At 40.9% G+C, this 19786-nt stretch overlaps 1 protein-coding gene and 1 non-coding gene across 3 annotated transcripts in view; one reads left to right on the plus strand and one right to left on the minus strand.

The window, feature by feature from the left end:
• Positions 1 to 19786, plus strand: part of CNOT9 (CCR4-NOT transcription complex subunit 9) — a 30907-nt gene that overhangs the window by 3999 nt on the left and 7122 nt on the right. For both annotated transcript variants that reach the window (XM_025403918.1, XM_025403919.1), the window contains exons 2-5: positions 8961 to 9140; positions 11032 to 11147; positions 12600 to 12709; positions 17761 to 17870. In XM_025403918.1, the coding sequence (XP_025259703.1) occupies positions 8961 to 9140; positions 11032 to 11147; positions 12600 to 12709; positions 17761 to 17870 (516 nt within the window). The remainder of the gene's footprint in view (positions 1 to 8960; positions 9141 to 11031; positions 11148 to 12599; positions 12710 to 17760; positions 17871 to 19786) is intronic.
• On the minus strand, positions 19388 to 19494 carry LOC112636890. The gene has a single exon (XR_003122344.1). It is a non-coding gene; the product is annotated as a U6 spliceosomal RNA (small nuclear RNA).

Raw genomic sequence — 19786 nt, forward strand, 5'->3', positions numbered from 1 at the left:
AGAGGTTGCAGTGAGTCAAAATCACGCCATTGCACTCCAGCCTGGGAGACGAGCAAGACTCCATCTTTAAAAGAAAAAAAAAAAAAAGAAAGAATAACAAAATGCTCAGTGGTTGGCTAGGTTCATTCACTGATATGTTACTTGTTCTCAGACTTCAGCTTTGGGAATTTAATTCTCAAATTAAAGGCTCACACCTATAATCCCAGCACTTTGGGAGGCCAAGGCAGGAGGATCACTTGAGGCCAGGAGTTCAAGACCAGCCTTGGCAACACAGTAGGAACCTATCTCTACAAAATATGTTTGAAAATTTTCCAGGCTGCAGTGAGCCATGATCGCGCTACCGCACTTCAGCCTAGGCAACATAGTGAGACCCCGTCTCAAAGGGGAAAAAAAAAAAACTACAAATCTTTGCATGCCATAGGTATTCTATAATGGATATTATGCTTGTAAAACAACCAGAGGTAAGCCTTTAAGGAGATGCGGCCGGGCGCGGTGGCTCAACCCTGTAATCCCAGCACTTTGGGAGGCCGAGGCGGGTGGATCACGAGGTCAGGAGATCGAGACTATCCTGGCTAACATGGTGAAACCCCGTCTCTACTAAAAATACAAAAAACTAGCCGGGCGCGGTAGCGGGCGCCTGTAGTCCCAGCTACTTGGGAGGCTGAGGCGGGAGAATGGCGTGAACCCGGGAGGCAGAGCTTGCAGTGAGCCGAGATCGCGCCACTGCACTCCAGCCTGGGAGACACAGTGAGACTCCGTCTCAAAAAAAAAAAAAAAGGAGATGCGTTTTTGTTTTGTTTTTAATTTCCCTCTGATTCCCACCGACAATTCTAGCATCCCCAAACACTTGTCTTTCTCTCACTTTCCACCTAACCAGCAGCATCATTAGTTATTTTACATCTTTTTATTGAAGCTGTCATGGACTCCCAGATGCCTTCCTCTTTGGCAAGTAGAAAAAACACTGCACTCTAAAGGATCTAATTCACTTTCTCCTCCCGAGTCTCTTGATGAAGCTTTAGGCAAATTGCCTAACTTATCTTTGCTTACTCACTTTCATTTTTGAAAAGTTATTTTGAAAAAATACATTCTGGGCTGGGCACGGTGGCTCATGCCTGACATCCCAGCACTTTGGGAGGCCAAGGCAGGTGGATCATGAGGTCAGGAGTTCGAGACCAGCCTGGCCATCGTGGTGAAACCTGTCTCTGCTGAAAATACAAAAATTAGCGTGGTGTCGTGGCATGCACCTGTAATCCCAGCTACTTGGGAGGCTGAGGCAGGACAATCGCTTGAACCTGGGAGGTACAGGTTGCGGTGAGCTGAGATCGCACCATTGCACTCCAGACTGGGCAACAAGAGCGAAACTCCGTCTTAAAAAAATAAATAAAATAAAATAAGATACATTCTGGCTCTTATAAAATTGTGAAGGTAAGCTAATTTAGTACTTCCAGCACTGTTAGAAAGTTCATTTTCTTGGAATACCGTGCTGACACCCAAATCTACATGTTGATCTCCAGACTTGGGAAAATAATCTGTATTTCAGTCTGATTCCATTCTTTATTTATTGGCAGGAAAATAAACAGCCATTTTGACACTTAAACATAAAGTTACATTGATAATTTGGCTATTTTCTGTTTAAGAAACCATCAACATCAATTTTTTAGTTTACTCAGAAGGAAATCATTTTCTTTACCATTTATAGATAAATGTCAATGTGTTTTATTTAAAATAACTTATAAACATCTTTATACTTTTCACATTATGTGTTAAGATCTTTCAGAAATAGAAGACCAACTTAAACTGTCAGTACACTGTGTTTGTGACACTTGGAATTAACCATTGCTAACTTGCTTTGGTAAATGTCTTATCTGTGTGTTCAGCTTTCTTGAGGGGAAAAAAAGGTGTCATTTGAAATACATTTTCCATATACAAATCATTAAACAGAAAAGGAGGGAGAGTTACTAAATTTTGATAATGTAAAAGTTTTTTAACACACTCATTAAAAGAACAGGACTTTTGACTTTATTTTTTTATTTTATTTTATGTTTTTGAGACAGGGTCTTGCTTTGTTACCCAGGCTGGAGTGCAGTGGCGTGATCTTGGCTCCCTGCAACCTCCACCTTCTGGGTTCAGTCGATTCTCCCACCTCAGCCTCCCGAGTAGCTGGGATTACAGGCACACGTCACCACAGCAGGCTAATTTTTGTATCTTTAGTAGGGGCAGGGTTTCACTGTTTTGACCATGGCTGGCCTCGAACCCCTGACCGCAAGTGATCCACCAACCTCGGCCTGGGATTACAGGTGTGAGCCTGTCTCTGTGCCTGGCCAGGACTGTTGACTCTAGCAGGTTACAATTAATAATCTACGGTAATGTACAATAGAGCTTTTTTCCTATTCTTGGAAGTGTTAAGGATGATAACTCATAATCTAAATCAGACTTCTCATGATGATTCTATGTGTCCAGCTATGTAATTGAGCTCACTGTGTATCCAAATCCAACTGTTAATGAGTTCTGTGCTAAGGCACTATTAAATTTAAGAAAGTTTTGTTGGGTTCTTAAGAGTAATTTCTTCAACTTGGAGGAGTATTTGTGCTTTCTATCCTTTAGACCAGGTAGAACTCATCGATTCTAGAGAGTGGAGTTTCAGTCTCATTCTGCTATATATTGACTGTGTGACCTTGAGCATGTTAAACCTCTATTAACCTGTTTCCTCTTAGAATTTTGAGAATAAAATGATGTAATCCACAGTGCCTGACACATGGTGTGCTCAATAAATGTTGCTGCCTATTAATAATTTCTGGAAAAGGCAGACCTAATCTACAGTAGCAGAAAACACCCATGATTGCTTCAGGCTGAGTAAGGGGTTTACTGAAAAGGGCATTAGAGAACTCTTTGGGGCGAATGGATCTATATCTTCACTATGGTAACTGTTACTTAGGTGTATAAATTTCTTGAAAATCTATTGAAGTATACAGTTTAAATGAGTTCAGTTTTATTGTATGCAAATTATACATCAAAGTTTATTTTTTTAGAAAAGAGTCGCTTAGATTAGACTCTCACAACTAAGAACTAAGTAATTTCTAAGATTTTAGAACTGCCTGAGACTGGCAATTATCTAATATAGTTCCTTCAGTTTAACAATGAGAAAATTGAGGTTTGGAAAGTTAAGTGACTTATCCTAGGTCACACAATTCTAGAAAAAGCAAAACTGGGTTTTGAAGCCACTTCAGGCTCCCACGCCAGTGTGTGTTCCAATTATATACTCATGTAGTTACTTGCAAATTGAGGTCTTTCCTGTTCTTCAGCTTGATAAACAGATTCTTAATCCTGGGTACATGGATGCATTGCAGGAACTCGGTGAACTCCCTAAAATTATGTGTAGGTTTTTGTGGTTTTGCAGTTGTGTATTTTTCTGAGGAAAGGATCCACAATTTTCATTTGATTTGATTTTTTTTTTTTTTTTTTTTTGTGAGACAGTCTCACTCTGTTGCTCAGGCTGGAGTGCAGTGGCGCAATCTCGGCTCACTGCAAGCTCTGTCCGCCTCCCAGGTTTACACCATTCTGCCTCAGCCTCCCTAGTAGCTGGGACTACAGGCGCCCACCACCACGCCCAGCTAATTTTTTTGTATTTTTAGTAGAGACGGGGTTTCACTGCACTAGCCAGGATAGTCTCAATCTCCTGACCTCGTGATCCACCTGCCTCGGCATCCCAAAGTGCTGGGATTACAGGCATGAGCCACCACGCCTGGCCTTCATTTGATTCTTTTTTTTTTTTTTTTTTTGAGATGGAGTCTCGCTCTGTCGCCCAGGCTGGAGTGCAGTGGCTGGATCTCGGCTCACTGCAAGCTCCGCCTCCCGGGTTTAAGCCATTCTCCTGCCTCAGCCTCCCGAGTAGCTGGGACTACAGGCGCCCGCCACCTCGCCCGGCTAGTTTTTTGTATTTTTTAGTAGAGATGGGGTTTCACCGTGTTAGCCAGGATGGTCTTGATCTCCTGACCTTGTGATCCACCCGTCTCGGCCTCCCAAAGTGCTGGGATTACAGGCTTGAGCCACCGTGCCTGGCCCTTCATTTGATTCTTAAAGGGTCTGTGCCTCAAAAAATGTTAACCTCTGCTTTCTTGGTTGGTATCCTGCAATTATTGTTAATGCTTCAAATAAGGTAATCTCCAGTAGGGAAGTCATAGATGAATTTGCTTGCCTGTCAGTGAGCAATGTGTGCTACTAGATTGAGTTCCATATCAGCCACAGCCTTAGAAATGTATTAGTAAATTAAAAGTTCAAAGAGTTGTAGCATCTGCACTAGGAATCTTTAGAGGTGATCATTACAGAGTGGCATAAGGAGTAAATCTGCCTGTTGTCTGCCTGTGGTTTCATCAGTTGTTAAATGAGGTTAATAACTACCTTGTTGTGATCATTAAATGAAACCATGTTTTTAAAAAAGGGGAGTACAACAGAACTCTCTCTTCCCTCACCTGCCATTCTATTGCCCACCTCTTTTTAAAAAGATGTGAATTACAGATTCTTTTTTGTGAAAGATGGGCCTAAATAACTCTTGGGATATGGAAGAAGAGTAAGATACATTTTGAGTTTTGGTATTTTATTTAGGGATGACGTCCAAAATATTTTACCAATCATCTGGTTATATAGATTAATATATAACTCAAAATATAAGAATGTTTTCCCTTTTACTCTCCAAAACAATGAAATTCCTATATGTGTGTTATAAAATTGCTTGTTATATGTCTGTGTGTTTGTATTGGTGGTTCTCACTAAGTAAATTAATGCCCCATCTGATCCATAATGTGACACAGGGAACTATGTCAAACTATTGCACTGACTTCTCTCTGAAAACAACACCTATTAAGTGCTTTGTAATCTCAATAAGTAGAGAATTTCTCCTAACATCAATGCTCATGGTACTGAGTGTTCTGTCAGATTTTGTTGAACTACCACCGATAACATTTTACTTATTGTCTGAGATTTTTACGTATTAACTATATTGTCTAGGTCAAGTAATATAATTTATTAGAAAGTCATTTTTAGGCTGAGCACAGTGGCTTACACCTGTAATTCCAGCACTTTGGGAGGCCAAGGCAGGCAGATCACTTGAGGTCAGGAGTTTGAGATCAGCCTGGCCAATGTGGTGAGATCCCAACTCTACTAAACATACAAAAATTAGCCGGATATGGTGGCACATGCCTGTAGTCCCAGCTACTGGGGAGGCCGAGGCAGAAGAATCGCTTGAACCTGGGAGGCGGAAGTTGCAGTAAGCTGAGATCACACCACTGCACTCCAGCCTGGGAGAGAGAGCGAGGCTCCATCTCAGGGGGGAAAAAAAAAAAGTCATCTTTAGATCAGATTTCGTCTTTCAGGCAGATGAGAAGCAGTATTAGCAAAGCAGTTAGAAGTGTGGGCCCTGTTGCCACACTGGGTGGCACACACTGTGCCACACCCTGTGCCACCTGGGTACAAATCCTAGCTTGCCATTTAAATTTTAAATAACTTCTCTGTGCCTCAGATTTTCCTTATCTATAAAATGAGAGTGCTGATAAGTATTATAAGTATTTAGGACAGTGCCTGGCAGAGTAAGCCCTGTATGTTTTAAGCTCTCATTTTTATTTTTAAAAAATTGTATTCGTCCCATTGACAGGTGGGTATTCAGTTGGTGTAACTTACTACTGCTATTAAATTGGGGGTGAAATTCAGCAGGGATGATGAAAAGGAGGATCCCTACCCTAGATATTTCCTGGCACCAAACTGCCCTCCTTTTGGCTAGAATGACAGCAGAACCCATAACACCAAGCTAGTGCCCGTGGGGGCCACATTACCACCCACCTGACATGGTTCTAGCTCTCTTAGAATCAAAAGCACATGGAGGCTGTAGCCCCCACAAATAATCTCACAAATTGGAATACTGCTAACAGCAGGTGTCCATGGCTTTAGGAACCCATGTACGCACCAGGCATTGGCCTTTCAGAGTGCCCACACCACTGCCAGCAGTACCATCTTCTCTGTGGGCATCAGGCCAGCTCCAGAAAGAGAATATGTGGGGATGGGGCCTGGTGTTCAGGAGTCATGGTATGCAAACCAGTGGTTACAAGGGCAAAGATGGGGTACAAGATGCCAACTGCAAGTCACAGACTGGCTCTAGTAGGGGTGATGGAGTTTACTGATGGTGGTATCTGTATGACAAGACTTTGGGGAAGATCGACTGGAATGGGTACTGATTAATCAGGATAGGTACTGTATTGCCAGACCAGTGTCTGTGAGGCCTCCTTTAGTTACTGGATTGTGGGGTCATCCAAGAGACTGGGCAGGAAACCTAATGCTAAAATTTTATCTTGTGTTCCTGCTGAGCGTCTAAGGTGATGTAATATTCTAAATAAACACATACCCTATCTTCAGGTAGGAATTACATTTCCAAAAATAGTTTTTAAGTTGAGGGCCTGTTTGTGGCTGCCTAGAAAGGGCAAGTGCCTGAACAACACTGCTTTTGCTGTGAGGAAAGGAGGAAAAAAGCTACCAGATTCCTTCTATCGTATTGTTGCTCTAAGAGCCTATGATTGATTCCTTGAGGGCCATCCCTGAAGGGAGTTACAAAACAGCTTTTAGCAGATTACTGTAAGGCACTCAAAGAAAGCTTAAGCTGCATTGTATTTCAGTCTATTTAGCAGAACACGTTGTGGTTCTTTCTGTCAGGCTAGTGAAATAGTAAACATCAGGCTAAGAGCTTATAATCAAGCTTCCATTTTTAAAAGGCCATTATTCAGGTTGGATAGAGTAAATTTGAATCCACTCAAAGTCTATTTTATGCTTAATTCTGTTCTTCAACAAAGGCAGTTCTTTTTGTTCTTTGTCTTTACATCTGTACAATGTGTAGGTCATCATTCTGTCATGCTAAGGTCTATTGGGAACTTGTAAGTACTGTGAGAAACTGTATTATAGTTCAAAAAAGTACAGGAATATGCAACTTCATACCTGGTTAAATTGAGTGAGTTAATTCCTCTGAACATTAGTGATCTCATCTGCAAGTGTAGATAGCTTTTCCCCACCTCCTCTTTTATTTCTCATGGTTGGGGGCAATTACCTGAGAATTTTGGGCATAGAGATAGAAATCACCAGGAATTTGTTAGCAGTTTAAAGCTTAGGGGTAGCCATTATCATTTTTCTAGTCTCCCATCTTGTTTTCCAGATAAGAATAATTAAGGAACTTAACCAAGATCACAAAGATATTTGATGACTGTAGAGAATAATAAAATACTCAGATTTGGGGGGAATATTGTGATTCTTTAGCATAATAATGAAAGCATGCCCTATTAAGTCTGTATTTCCTACATGAGTAAGTAATGAATGGTTCTCAAAGGGATGTAGTTAGATAATATATTGCAGAATCATTAAGAGGGAGAGCTTTTCCAAATTACAGGTTTTCTGCTCAGTTGAGGGGGGATGTCAGAATCACTGGGGAAGGACCAGTAATGGGAAGGCATAATTTTTTTTCTCTCAAAAACTATTATGTGTATATGGTTTTTTTTTAAAAAAAAAGTTTATGCAAAAGGTTTTAGTGTAAACAATGAAAAGTAAGTCTCCCTATAAATCCCCAACCTTAGAGGTAACTACAGTTAACAGTTTTTTATGTGTCCTTCTAGAAATGTTATATGTAAATGTGTAAGAATGTATTTTTTATTTTTATATATGTGTGTATTAATGGAAACATTTTATATGCTCTTCTGTAACCCTTTTATTGTTTTTACTTAGTATCAATATTCAGTATATAGAGAGCTGCTGCTTTTTTTAAAGGACTACATAGTATCACATTATAAAGCTGCACCAATATTTAACCAGTCTCTTATTGAGAAGATACTTGTTAGTTTTCTGCCTTTTTTTTTTTTTTTTTTTTTGAGATGGAGTCTCGCACTGTCGCCCAGGCTGGAATGCAGTGGTGTGATCTCAGCTCACTGCAAGCTCCGCCTCCCGGGTTCACGCCATTCTCCTGCCTCAGCCTCCTAAGTAGCTGAGACTACAAGCGCACACCACCACGCTTGGCTAACTTTTTGTATTTTTAGTAGAGATGGGGTTTCATCGTGTTAGCCAGGATGGTCTCCATCTTCTGACCTCATGATCCACCTGTCTCGGCCTCCCAAAGTGCTGGGATTACAGGCGTGAGCCACCACGCCCAGCCCAGTTTTCTGCATTTATTTATGTATTTATTGAGACAGAGTCTCACTCTGTCGCCCAAGCTGGAGTGCAATGGTGCAATCTCAGCTCACTATAACTTCCACCTCCCACGCTCAAGCAACTCTAGTGCCTCAGCCTCCTGAGTAGCTAGGACTACAGGCATGCACCACCACACCTGGCTTTGGCTTTTGCTTTTTTTTTTTTTTTTTTTTTGGCGACACACTCTTGCTCTGTCATCCAGGTTGGAGTACAGTGGCCGTATCTTGGGTCACTACAACCTCCACCTCCCAAGTTCAAGCAATTCTCCTGTCTCAGCCTCCTGAGTAGCTGGGATTACAGGCGCCCATCACCACACCAAGCTAATTTTGGTATTTTTAGTAGAGACGGGGTTTCGCCATGTTGGCCAGGCTGGTCTCGAACTCCTGACCTCAAGTGATCCACCCACCATGGCCTCCCAAAACGCTGGGATTACAGGCGTGTGCCACCACGCCTGGCCAGTTTTCTGCTTTTAAAACAGTGGAACAGTAAACATCCTGGTATATCTTTAGCACAGCCCAATTATACCTACAGGATAAATTCCTAAACATGGAATTATCAAAGGGTATGTGTGCATTTTAGATTTTCATCAGTAACTGCCAAAGAGATTGAATAGTTGACATCAAATGTATGTATTTAGAAAAGCTCCCCTGGTATTCATGGAAAATATATTTCCTCTAAAACTCTGTTGCAGGGTAAGACTTGGTTTGACTCTAATAAACTCATATTTACTTTCTTGTCTTCATCTGAAGCCTGTGCCTACTGCACTGGCACAAGTGGATAGAGAAAAGATCTATCAGTGGATCAATGAGCTGTCGAGTCCTGAGACAAGGGAAAATGCTTTGCTGGAGCTAAGTAAGAAGCGAGAGTCTGTTCCTGACCTTGCACCCATGCTGTGGCATTCATTTGGTACTATTGCAGCACTTTTACAGGTGGGTTTATATCCATGATTGGCAGTTCAGTTCTTTTCATTACCCTTGTATATTTCTTTACTTTTGCCCAAATGATTTGAAGACTTTAGGAGGATGATTCTTTAAAAATCTGCATTTGTAAGAACCTATTTTAGAAAGGTCTGAGATATTCGTTAAAATGCAAATTCTTGGATCCTTACCCAAGAGATTCAATTTAGTCAGTCTGAGGTGGGCCCTCTACTCTATATTTTAATAAGCACTTTCACCACCCCCAGATGATTGTGATGCAGATGATCTAAGAACTACTCTTTGACAGACATAGCTTTAGGAGTACCGTAAGATAAATCTACATGACAGCGGGAGAAAGGTGGAAGGTAGAGTATAAGGACCACAAGGTATAATATATTCCATGGAAAAGAAATGTTTCTTGAGGGTTTTTGTTTGTTTGTTTGTTTTGTTTTGTTTTCTTGAGACGGAGTCTCGCTCTGTCTCCCAGACTGGAGTGCAATGATGCAATCCTGGCTCACTGCAACCTCTGCCTGCTGGATTCAAACGGTTCTCCTGCCTCAGCCTCCTGAGTGGCTGGGATTACAGGCATGCGTCACTATGCCTGGCTATTTTTTTTTTTTTTTTTTTAGTAGATATGGAGTTTCACCATGTTGGTCGGGCTGATCTTGAACTCCTGACCTTGTGATCCACCCACCTCGGCCTCCCAAAGTATTGGGATTACAGGCGTGAGCCACCATGCCTGGCCTGGAAAAGAAATGTTGAAAATATAACAGCTGTAGTATTAAAGGTGGATACACTTGTACATTAAATAATAGATAACTAAAGTTCGGTTCAAACCAGAGTGGTCACTGTTGGCTAATTAATTGGTATGGCACAATACTGAAATACCTAGGTAGTGGCATGATCATCCATTAACGTATTGCCCCAAATTCCTAATAATTAGATTAACTTTTCAACTCTTAAGTAAATTCACATTCCATCTCTATTGCATTTAGCCAAGAAACTGTTCTTTGTTATGGGAACGTTTTTCTATGTAAAAGTTTTACAAATAATGTAAATGGAAAATTGTAGCCGTGTGCAGTGGCTCATGCTTGTAATCCCAGCACTTTGGCAGACTGAGTTGGGAGGATTGCTTGAGCCCAGGAGTTTGAGACCAGCCTGGGCAACATGGCAAAACATCATCTCTACAAAAAAATATAAAAATTAGCCAGTCTTGGTGGTATACCCCTGTAATCCCAGCCTCTTGGGAGGCTGAAGTGGGAGGATCAATTGAGCCCAGGAGGTGGAGGCTGCAGTGAGCCATGATCATGCCACTGCACTCTGCCAGGATGACAGAGTGAGACACTGTCTCAAAAAAATATATATATATATAAACGGAATTGTATTGAGTAAGTCATTACTTTTTGCCAGATAGTGCATATATTCACTGCTGTTTATACATATCGCCACCCATTGATTCATGTCCTTACTATAGTTACTACCTAATCAGATTCAAACTTCTTTATGAGTCACTGTGGTTGACTTGACACTTTCTGGCCAGCGATCTCATCACTGTAACTTAAAGCAGGATGCTGGCAAAAGGAGGGATTATACAAATTTGAGTATCCCTCAACTGATAGCCTCAGTGGCTGGAGAATATAACAGGAAGTGTAGATGACTACATTTGCCTCCATAGAAATCTTCCTAGAGACAAATGTAGAAATGTCTTAGCTAGTCTCAGCCAAGTAAGTTTGTGATGAAAGGATATGAGCATTATTTCTGCTCCCTCTTTGATGATTCAGTTCTTAAAAGATGCATAGAATTAAGAGCTATTTTCTTTGCCTTTTTTTTGTTTTGCTTTAGTACCATGGGAATTAATTTTTAGTTATTCTTTATTCATCTGATGCTGATTTCCATTTTTTAGGAAATTGTAAATATTTATCCATCTATCAACCCACCAACCTTGACAGCACACCAGTCTAACAGAGTTTGCAATGCTCTGGCATTACTGCAATGTGTAGCATCACATCCAGAAACCAGGTAAATGCTTTGGGTTAGTCATTTGGGGGAGCTATACATTGAATATGGTCCTAAACTTTCTCTGAATAATAAAAGCAAGGGCATGCAAGAGAGAGAGCAAGCGAGTGTGTGTGTGTGTGTGTGTCTCTCTCTCTCCCCTGGTCTTCCGGATTCTTGTTTACTTTTACCCAAAGAACTTTAAAGAAACAGTGTTGACGTTACAGGAAAGGTATCAGGCATATAGCTACTTCTCACTCCCTAACCTGTTATTAACACTATGTCATCTGTGAGGCATAGTGCATGGCATATAAGAGGAATTTAGTAAATATTTTTCTAGCACTTTTCCCCAACTGAACCCAGATTTGACTTCAGAATCCTTCTTAACATAGCATTCGCAGTGCCCTCTATAATAGGCGAGAATTGGCATGTGAGTTAAAATATTTTTGCCACCTGTCATATCTGAAAAACTAAGAAAAGGGAAATCCTGTTCAGGAATCTACTTTGTGGACTTCTATGACCCCAAAGGCACTTAACAGTCATCTTACTAAAGCCTTTCCTCTTTATCAAGTTTCCTTATGAAATATGAATGCTAGGTTGGCACTGACCTTACATAGCTTTAGAGAAGTTACTAAGAAAATTACTTTTAAGCACTTAATAAAAACACAAGAGTACTTTGAGTGTTAAAAATCTTGGGCGTTGGCTCTTCTACAAGGTATAACTATAAATAATATAAAATAATAGACTGATTTCCATATTAGTTGCCTGACTAAACTGTTTTCAGAATGGTTTGTGTATCTGAAATGCCCTAACAAAGAAAGAAGTATGTGCTTATTAAAGTATAGCAGGTAAGCCTGATAATGGCTGCTTTGTTTTGTTGTCTTGGTTTGTAAGGTTTATTCGACTGCACCTGTGAATACTATTATTCAGTCATAGGTGAGGGAGGTAATCTGGGACAATCTCTTGGACACTTAATAGCATTTTGTGGTCTATTTTTTAAAATCCACAATTGGATATTTTAAGTTAATCAGTTTGTAAGGTACTTTCTGCTGATTACAGGGAAAATCATGTGTTTTCTTAGCCACTGTGACCTGGACTAGGGTTTTCAACTTTTGCACCATTAACATCTGGGGCTGGATGAATCTTTGTGGTGGGAAGGAGAGGGCAGGAGAGGACTGTCCTGTGCATTGTAGGATGTTTAATGGCATCTCTGGCCTCTGCCCACTGGATGCCAACAGTGCTCTATAATCCTGAGTTGTGACAATCAAAAATGTCTTCAGACATTGCCACATGGGGGGAAAATTTACCCCATTTGAGAACCATTGATTGAAACTAATGACCAGTAATATTGTTTCCTAAGGATTCCTTGCTCTGACAGTGTTAAGGCCTTACAGAATTAACCACCTAGAAATTTGAAAGTTCAGGATCCTTAGAAATCAACCCTGGGCTGTGAATGTAATTATTGTTTTCTTCCAGGTCAGCGTTTCTCGCAGCACACATCCCACTTTTTTTGTACCCCTTTTTGCACACTGTCAGCAAAACACGTCCCTTTGAGTATCTTCGGCTCACCAGCCTTGGAGTTATTGGTAAGTTATTAGAATTGTTTTGCAAGCCTGAAATACTCACAGTAGTAGTCCAAGTTGGGTGTTTTGTCTTGCCGCTCATGATTTTTGTACACCACTCATTCATTTTTCTCTTTGACGTTGTCTCATTCACTAATCAGTAAGTATCAGGAACATGATGACTCCTATCAGGCACACTTCTAAGTGTTGTTAATAAGGCTTTGAGACCTAACCTTTGGTATTAAATTCAGCATATATGTAAAAACATTTGCTGGAATTGCAGGGAGAGTAAAGCATAAGAACTCGATTCAATATATAAAGAGTATTATTAAAGGAATAAGAGTTTACATTTGGGACTTGACCTCACCCTCGCCCTCGCCCTCGCCCTCTCCCTCTCCTGTCCTCTCTTCCTGATAGGGTCTTGCTGTGTTACCCAGGCTGGACTTGAACTCCTAGGCTCAAGTGATCCTCCTGCCTCAGCCTCCCAAGTAATAGGGACCATGGGCACAGGCACACACCACTGTCTTTTTTTGTTTGTTTTTCTTACTTCTAATACCAGAATGCTTCGTATATCTGAAACACCCTAAGAATGTGCATGTCAAATACACTAAGCATTCTGAAAACCTGTAATTCTCCCATAACTCCAGGAATATGAATCTGTCAGTTCACCTAGTTAAATTTTTTCATGCTCAAGTTAATGTATAAATACATTTACTGTGGGGGTATGAATAAAATACTTTTTACTTAAAATAATATATCAGCAATTTCAGATCTCAGACTCTTCAGACATTAAAAGGAAAGTAAAGGAATACTGCTTACAACTCCATACTCATAAATTTCACAACTTAGATGAAATGAAAACATTCTTTGAAAGATGCTATTTGCCAAATTGCACTCAAGAAAAAACAGGTAAGCTGAATAGTTTTATATCTATGAAGTACATTGTTTTTGTAGTTGCAAACCTTCTGACATAAAAATGGCTCACCTGTCTTCACTAGTAAATTTTACCAAATACATAAAGAAGAAATAAACCAATTCTACAAAACTTTTCCAGAACATAGAAAGGAGGGAACGTTTCTCAACTCTTTGTGAGACCAGCATTAGACTGTTAATAAAACCAGACAAGCTGATTCTTTGGGGAAAAGTCAGTAAAATTGATAAAGCTCTAACCAGACTGACTGAGAAAACATTTATATCCTTAACCCTAACTTAAATCATCCTACTTAGATGATACATTTATGAGTTAAGGATATAAATGTTTTCTTTAGGCTCGGATTACGTTGAGTATATGAGACAATTGTTACTCCTTACATGCCAAACTTTTAAATTGTATTTCCTGATTGTGGTTTATAATTTTAAGAAAAAAGCATTGAGAAAGGAAGAAAACAAAACAAAAAAAGTGCTTGAATGGATTAACATTTCATAAGCCCAGAGATAGTTCTTTGCTACCCAGGAGTCTGAGAGCTGAAATAGCTGATACATTATTTTCTTAAGTAAAAAATGTTTACCCTTATCTCCCATAGTAGATGTATATAAAAACATTAACTTGAGCATGAAAAAATTTTAGTTAATGTTGAAAAACTGAATACTTTTTTCCTAAGATCAAGTACAAAGCAAGGATGTTCATTCTCACTACTCCCATTTAATAAAGAGCCTTCAAATTAGAAAGAAAAAACAGTACTAGCTACTCACAGGCAATATTATTTCATAGACAATCCCAAATAATCTACAAAAAAACTACTAAACCTAAAGCTAGTAAGTTTAGCAAGGTTGCAGGATACAAAGTCAGCATATAAAAAATCAATCATGTCCGGGCATGGTGGCTCATACCTGTAATCCCAGCATTTCGGGAGGCCGAGGCGGGTAGATCACTTGAGGTCAGGAGTTCAAGACCAGCCTGGCCCACATGGTGAAACCCCATCTCTACTGAAAAAGAATAAAAAAAAAAAAGGCAAAAATTAGCCGGGCATGGTGGCATGTGCCTGTAGTCCCAGCTGCTGGGGAGGCTGAGGCAGGAGAATTGCTTGAACCTGGGAGGTAGAGATACAGTGATTGCAGTGAGCCAAGACTGCGCCACTGCGCTCCAGCCTGGGTGGCAGTGGGAGACTCTGTCTCAAAAATAAAAATAAAAATTAAATTTCTATTTACTAGCAATGAACAATAGGGAATTGATTTTTTTTTTGAGACAAGGTCTTGCTCTGTCACCCACTTTTTATTTTTTTTTATTTTTTTTTTTGAGATGGAGTCTCGCTCTGTCACCCGGGCTGGAGTGCAGTGGCCGGATCTCAGCTCACTGCAAGCTCCGCCTCCCGGGTTTAAGCCATTCTCCTGCCTCAGCCTCCAGAGTAGCTGGGACTACAGGCGCCCGCCACCACACCCGGCTAGTTTTTTTGTATTTTTTTTTTTTTAGTAGAGACAGGGTTTCACCGTGTTAGCTAGGATGGTCTTGATCTCCTGATCTCGTGATCCGCCCGTCTCGGCCTCCCAAAGTGCTGGGATTACAGGCTTGAGCAACCACGCCTGGCCTCACTTTTGAGTGCAGTGGCATGATCATGGCTCACTGCACCCTCAAACTCCTGGAATCACACAAATCCTCCCACCTCAGCCTTGAGAAACTGGGACCATAGGCACATGGCACCACACCTGGCTACATTTTCTTATTTTTTTGTAGAGACAAGGTCTCACTTTGTTGCCCAGGCTTGTCTCAAACTTCTGGGCTCAAATGATTCTCCTGCCTTGGCCTCCCAAAGTGCTGGGATTACAGTTGTGAGCCATTGCACCCAGCTGAAATTTTTTTAAACTACCATTTATAACAGCACCAAAACGTGAAAATTTGGGTATAAATCTTTTAAAATATATTCATGATCTATAACTGAAAACTACAAAACTGATTTCTAATGAAATAAAATGCAGAGATAAACCATGTTCATTGATTGGTATATCAGTGATTCAGTATTGTTAAGTTGTTCGTTCTCCACAAAGTGATCTATAGATTCAGAGTAATTCCAACAAAATCCCAGCAGCATTTTTTATAGAAATTGACAGGCTGGGCCGGGCGCGGTGGCTCAAGCCTGTAATCCCAGCACTTTGGGAGGCCGAGACGGGCGGATCACGAGGTCAGGAGATCGAGACCATCCTGGCTAACACGGTGAAACCCCGTCTCTACTAAAAAATACAAAAAACTAGCCGGGCGCTGTGGCGGGCGCCTGTAGTCCCAGCTACTCGGGAGCCTGAGGCAGGAGAATGGCGGGAACCCGGGAGGCGGAGCTTGCAGTGAGCTGAGATCCGGCCACAGCACTCCAGCCTGGGCGACAGAGCGAGACTCCGTCTCAAAAAAAAAAAAAAAAAAAAAAAAAAAAGAAATTGACAGGCTGACTGCTATGGACTGAATTGTGTCCTCCCCAAAATTTCATGCTTTGAAACCCTACCCCCTCATGTCATGGTATTTGGAGATGGGACCTTTGAGAGATAATTAGGTTTGAATGAGGACATGGCCCTCATGGTGAGGTTAGTATTCTTCTAAGAAGAGACACCAAAGAGCTTGTTCTCCCTCATTCGCTCTCTGCCATGTGAGGACATAGTGAGAAGGTGGCCATCTACAAGCGAGGAAGAGAGCCTTTACAAGAACTATACCATGCTGGCACCCTGATCTCAGCTTTTTTTTTTTTTTTTTTTGAGACAGATTCTTGCTCTGTTGCCAAGGCTAGAGTGCAGTGGCATGATTTTGACTCACTGCACCCTTTGCCTCCTGGGTTCTAGCAGTTCTGCCTCAGCATCCTGAGTAGCTGGGACTACAGGTGTGCACCACCACACCTGGCTAAATTTGGGGTTTTGTTTTTGTTTTTTTGAGATGGAGTCTTGCTCTGTCGCCCAGGCTGGAGTGCAGTGGCACAATCTCGGCTCACTGCAAGCTCTGCCCCCCGGGTTCACGCCATTCTCCTGCCTCAGCCTCCCGAGGAGCTGGGATTACAGGCACCTGCCACTACACCCGGTTAATTTTTTGTATTTTTAGTAGAGACGGGGTATCACCATGTTAACCAGGATGGTCTCGATCTCCTGACCTCGTGATCCGCCCGCCTCGGCCTCCCAAAGTGCTGGGATTACAGGCGTGAGCCACCACGCCCGGCCAATTTTTTTATTTTTAATAGAGACAGGGTTTCACCATGTTGGCCATGCTGGTCTTGGAACTCCTGACCTCAGGTGATCCAGCTGCCTCAGCCTCCCAAAGTGCTGTGATTACAGGCGTGAGCCACCGTGTCCAGCTTGATCTCAGACTTTCAGCTGCCAGAACTATGAGACAATAAATTTCAGTTGTTTAAGCCACCAGTCTATGGTATTTTGTTATGGCAGCCTTCTAATAGACTGATCCTAAGATTTATATGGAAAGTCAAAGGAACTAGAATATCCAAACATTTCTTAACAAAGTTGGAAGACATATACTACCTGATTTCCACACCTACTGGAAAACTATAGTAGTCGAGGCAGTGTAATATTGGAGAAAAGAAAAGATTTACAGACCATTGGAGCAGAATGAAGAGTCCAGAAAGAGACCTATGGTCAGTTGATTTTTGACAAAGGTACCAAGACAATTTAGTGCAGAAAGCATAGTTTTTTTGTTTTTTTGTTTTTTGAGAGAGTCTGTCGCCCAGACTGGAATGCAGTGGTGCAGTCTTAGCTCACGCAACCTCTCAGGTTCAATCGATTCTCCTACCTCAGCTTCTCGAGTAGCTGGGATTACAGGAGCCTGCCACCATGCCTTGCTAATTTTTGTATTTTTAATAGAGACGGGGTTTCACCATGTTGGCCAGGCTGGTCTTGAACTCCTGACCTCAAGTGATCTGCCCACCTTGGCCTCCCAAAGTGCTGGGATTACAGATGTGAGCTACTGCGCCACCGTCTTCCTCTTTTTTTTTTTTTTTTTTTAACATGAGTGCGAATCTGATCCCTTTAACTAACAAACCCCAGTTTGTGTTCTGTTATTTAAGTTCCACAACTCACTGGATAAACAGTTTGAAGTTAATTTTAACTAGAAATCCTAACTGTAAAATAATTTTGTTTGTCCTTATTTTCTTTAGGGGCCCTGGTGAAAACAGATGAACAAGAAGTAATCAACTTTTTATTGACAACAGAAATTATCCCTTTATGTTTGCGAATTATGGAATCTGGAAGTGAACTTTCTAAAACAGTATGTGCTTTTAACTTAGATTTTACATTGTGTTGACTCTTGAGCTGCTTCCTTATAGTTCTGGAATCATTTTCTGTCTTCAAGCTTTTGAAATTTGTATGAATATTTTTTCTCTTTTGAATAAAAATTGTTATAAAACAATTATTGGAAAACCCAAACCATTCAGAAGAAAATCAAGTTAAACACTAAATTTCTTTTCTCCAAACCCATATCTCACTCCACAGGTAAATTCTAAGTATATTATTACAGTTTAATTTTTTTAATTTTAAAATTTCAATCCTGCTCCTTCTGTAACCAGACTTTTTTTAAAGACATAATCAATTATATGTACTTGAGCTTCTGCTTACTATGTAATTTAACCGTGAATGACAGCATGACAAGGTACAGAATTCTTACCTCATTGTTCTGTCCCAGACCTCTATTGCCGTAGTCCTTTTGTCTTCTAACGTTGAATATTGCAGAGAAGTCTCAGGGTCAGCCTAATTCTTTCCTTTTTTAGGTGAACTTACTTTTTTGCGCGGTTACCTCCAAGTGTCTTTTATTATTTTTAAAGTTCATTTGATAATCATGTATCTTTTTTCTTTTTCCTCTGAGACGGAGTCTCGCTGTGTCACCCAGGCTGGAGTGCAGTGATGTAATCTCAGCTCATTGCAACCTCCGCCTCCCAAGTTCAAGCGATTCTCCTGCCTCAGCCTCCCAAGTAGCTGGGACTACAGGCATATGCCACCATGCCCTGCTAATATTTGTATTTTTAGTAGAAATGGGATTTCACCATATTAACCAGGCTGGTGTTGAACTCCTGACCTCAGGTGATCCGTCCACCTCAGCCTCCCAAAGTGCTGGGATTACAGTCGTGAGCCACTGCACCGGGCCAATTTGTTTTTGTTTTTGTTGTTGTTGTTGTTGTTGTTGTTTGAGACAGAGTGATATAATCTCAACTCACTGCAACCTCCACCTCTCAGGTTCAAGCAGTTCTTCTGCCTCAGCCTCCTACATAGCTGGGACTACAGGCACACACCACCACTCTCGGCTAATTTTTTTTTTTTTTTTTGTATTTTTAGCAGAGATTGGGTTTCACCATGTTGGCCAGGCCGGTCTTGAACTCCTAACCTCAGATGATCCGCCCATCTCAGCCTCCCAAAGTGCTGGGATTACAGGCGTGAGCCACTGCACCCAGCCTCAATTTTTTTCTGAAAGAGCATATTACTTGTGTCTTTTTTGTTAATTTGTATATTTTTCTCTTTTATTTGTTCAAGCCTCTTGGTTCAGCAACATGTTATGCTCTATTATCTGTCTTTCGTATTTTTTTCTCTAATCACTTTCAATTTTTAAATTTCATATTATTTGATTTTTTTTCAAGGTTTCTTTTCCATATTGCTGACTATTTTTGGTAGTATTCAACCTCTGCTCTAAAATGTGCCTTGTCACATTAAATTACTTTTTTAGTCTAATAAATATTCTTGAGTTGGGTGTAAGCGGATATAATGATTTTTTTGGGTTTTTTTACTTTTAAAAATATGTATATGGAATGCTTTATGAATTTGTGTATTATCTTCGCACAGGGGCCACACTAATCTTCTCTGTGTTGTTCCAATTTTAGTATATGTGCTGTCTAAGCGAGCACTGGTTTTTTAATTTTTAATTAAATTATTTATTCATTTTGAGACAGGATCTCTCTCTCTCTCTGTCACCCAGGCTGGAGTACAGAGGCATGGCTCACTGCAGCCTCGACCTCCCAGATTCAGTTGATCCTCCCACCTCAGCTTCACAAGTAGCTGGGACCACATGCCTGCTCTACCACACTCAGCTAATTATTTTTATTTTTTGTAGAGACAAGGTCTCCCTGTGTTGCCTGGGCTACTCTTAAACACCTGGGCTCAAAGGATCTTCCTGCCTTTTGCCATAGTACTAGGAGT

This window comes from Theropithecus gelada, chromosome 12 (genome assembly GCF_003255815.1).
Source record: "Theropithecus gelada isolate Dixy chromosome 12, Tgel_1.0, whole genome shotgun sequence".
In the NCBI taxonomy this organism is placed as follows: Eukaryota; Metazoa; Chordata; class Mammalia; order Primates; family Cercopithecidae; genus Theropithecus; species Theropithecus gelada.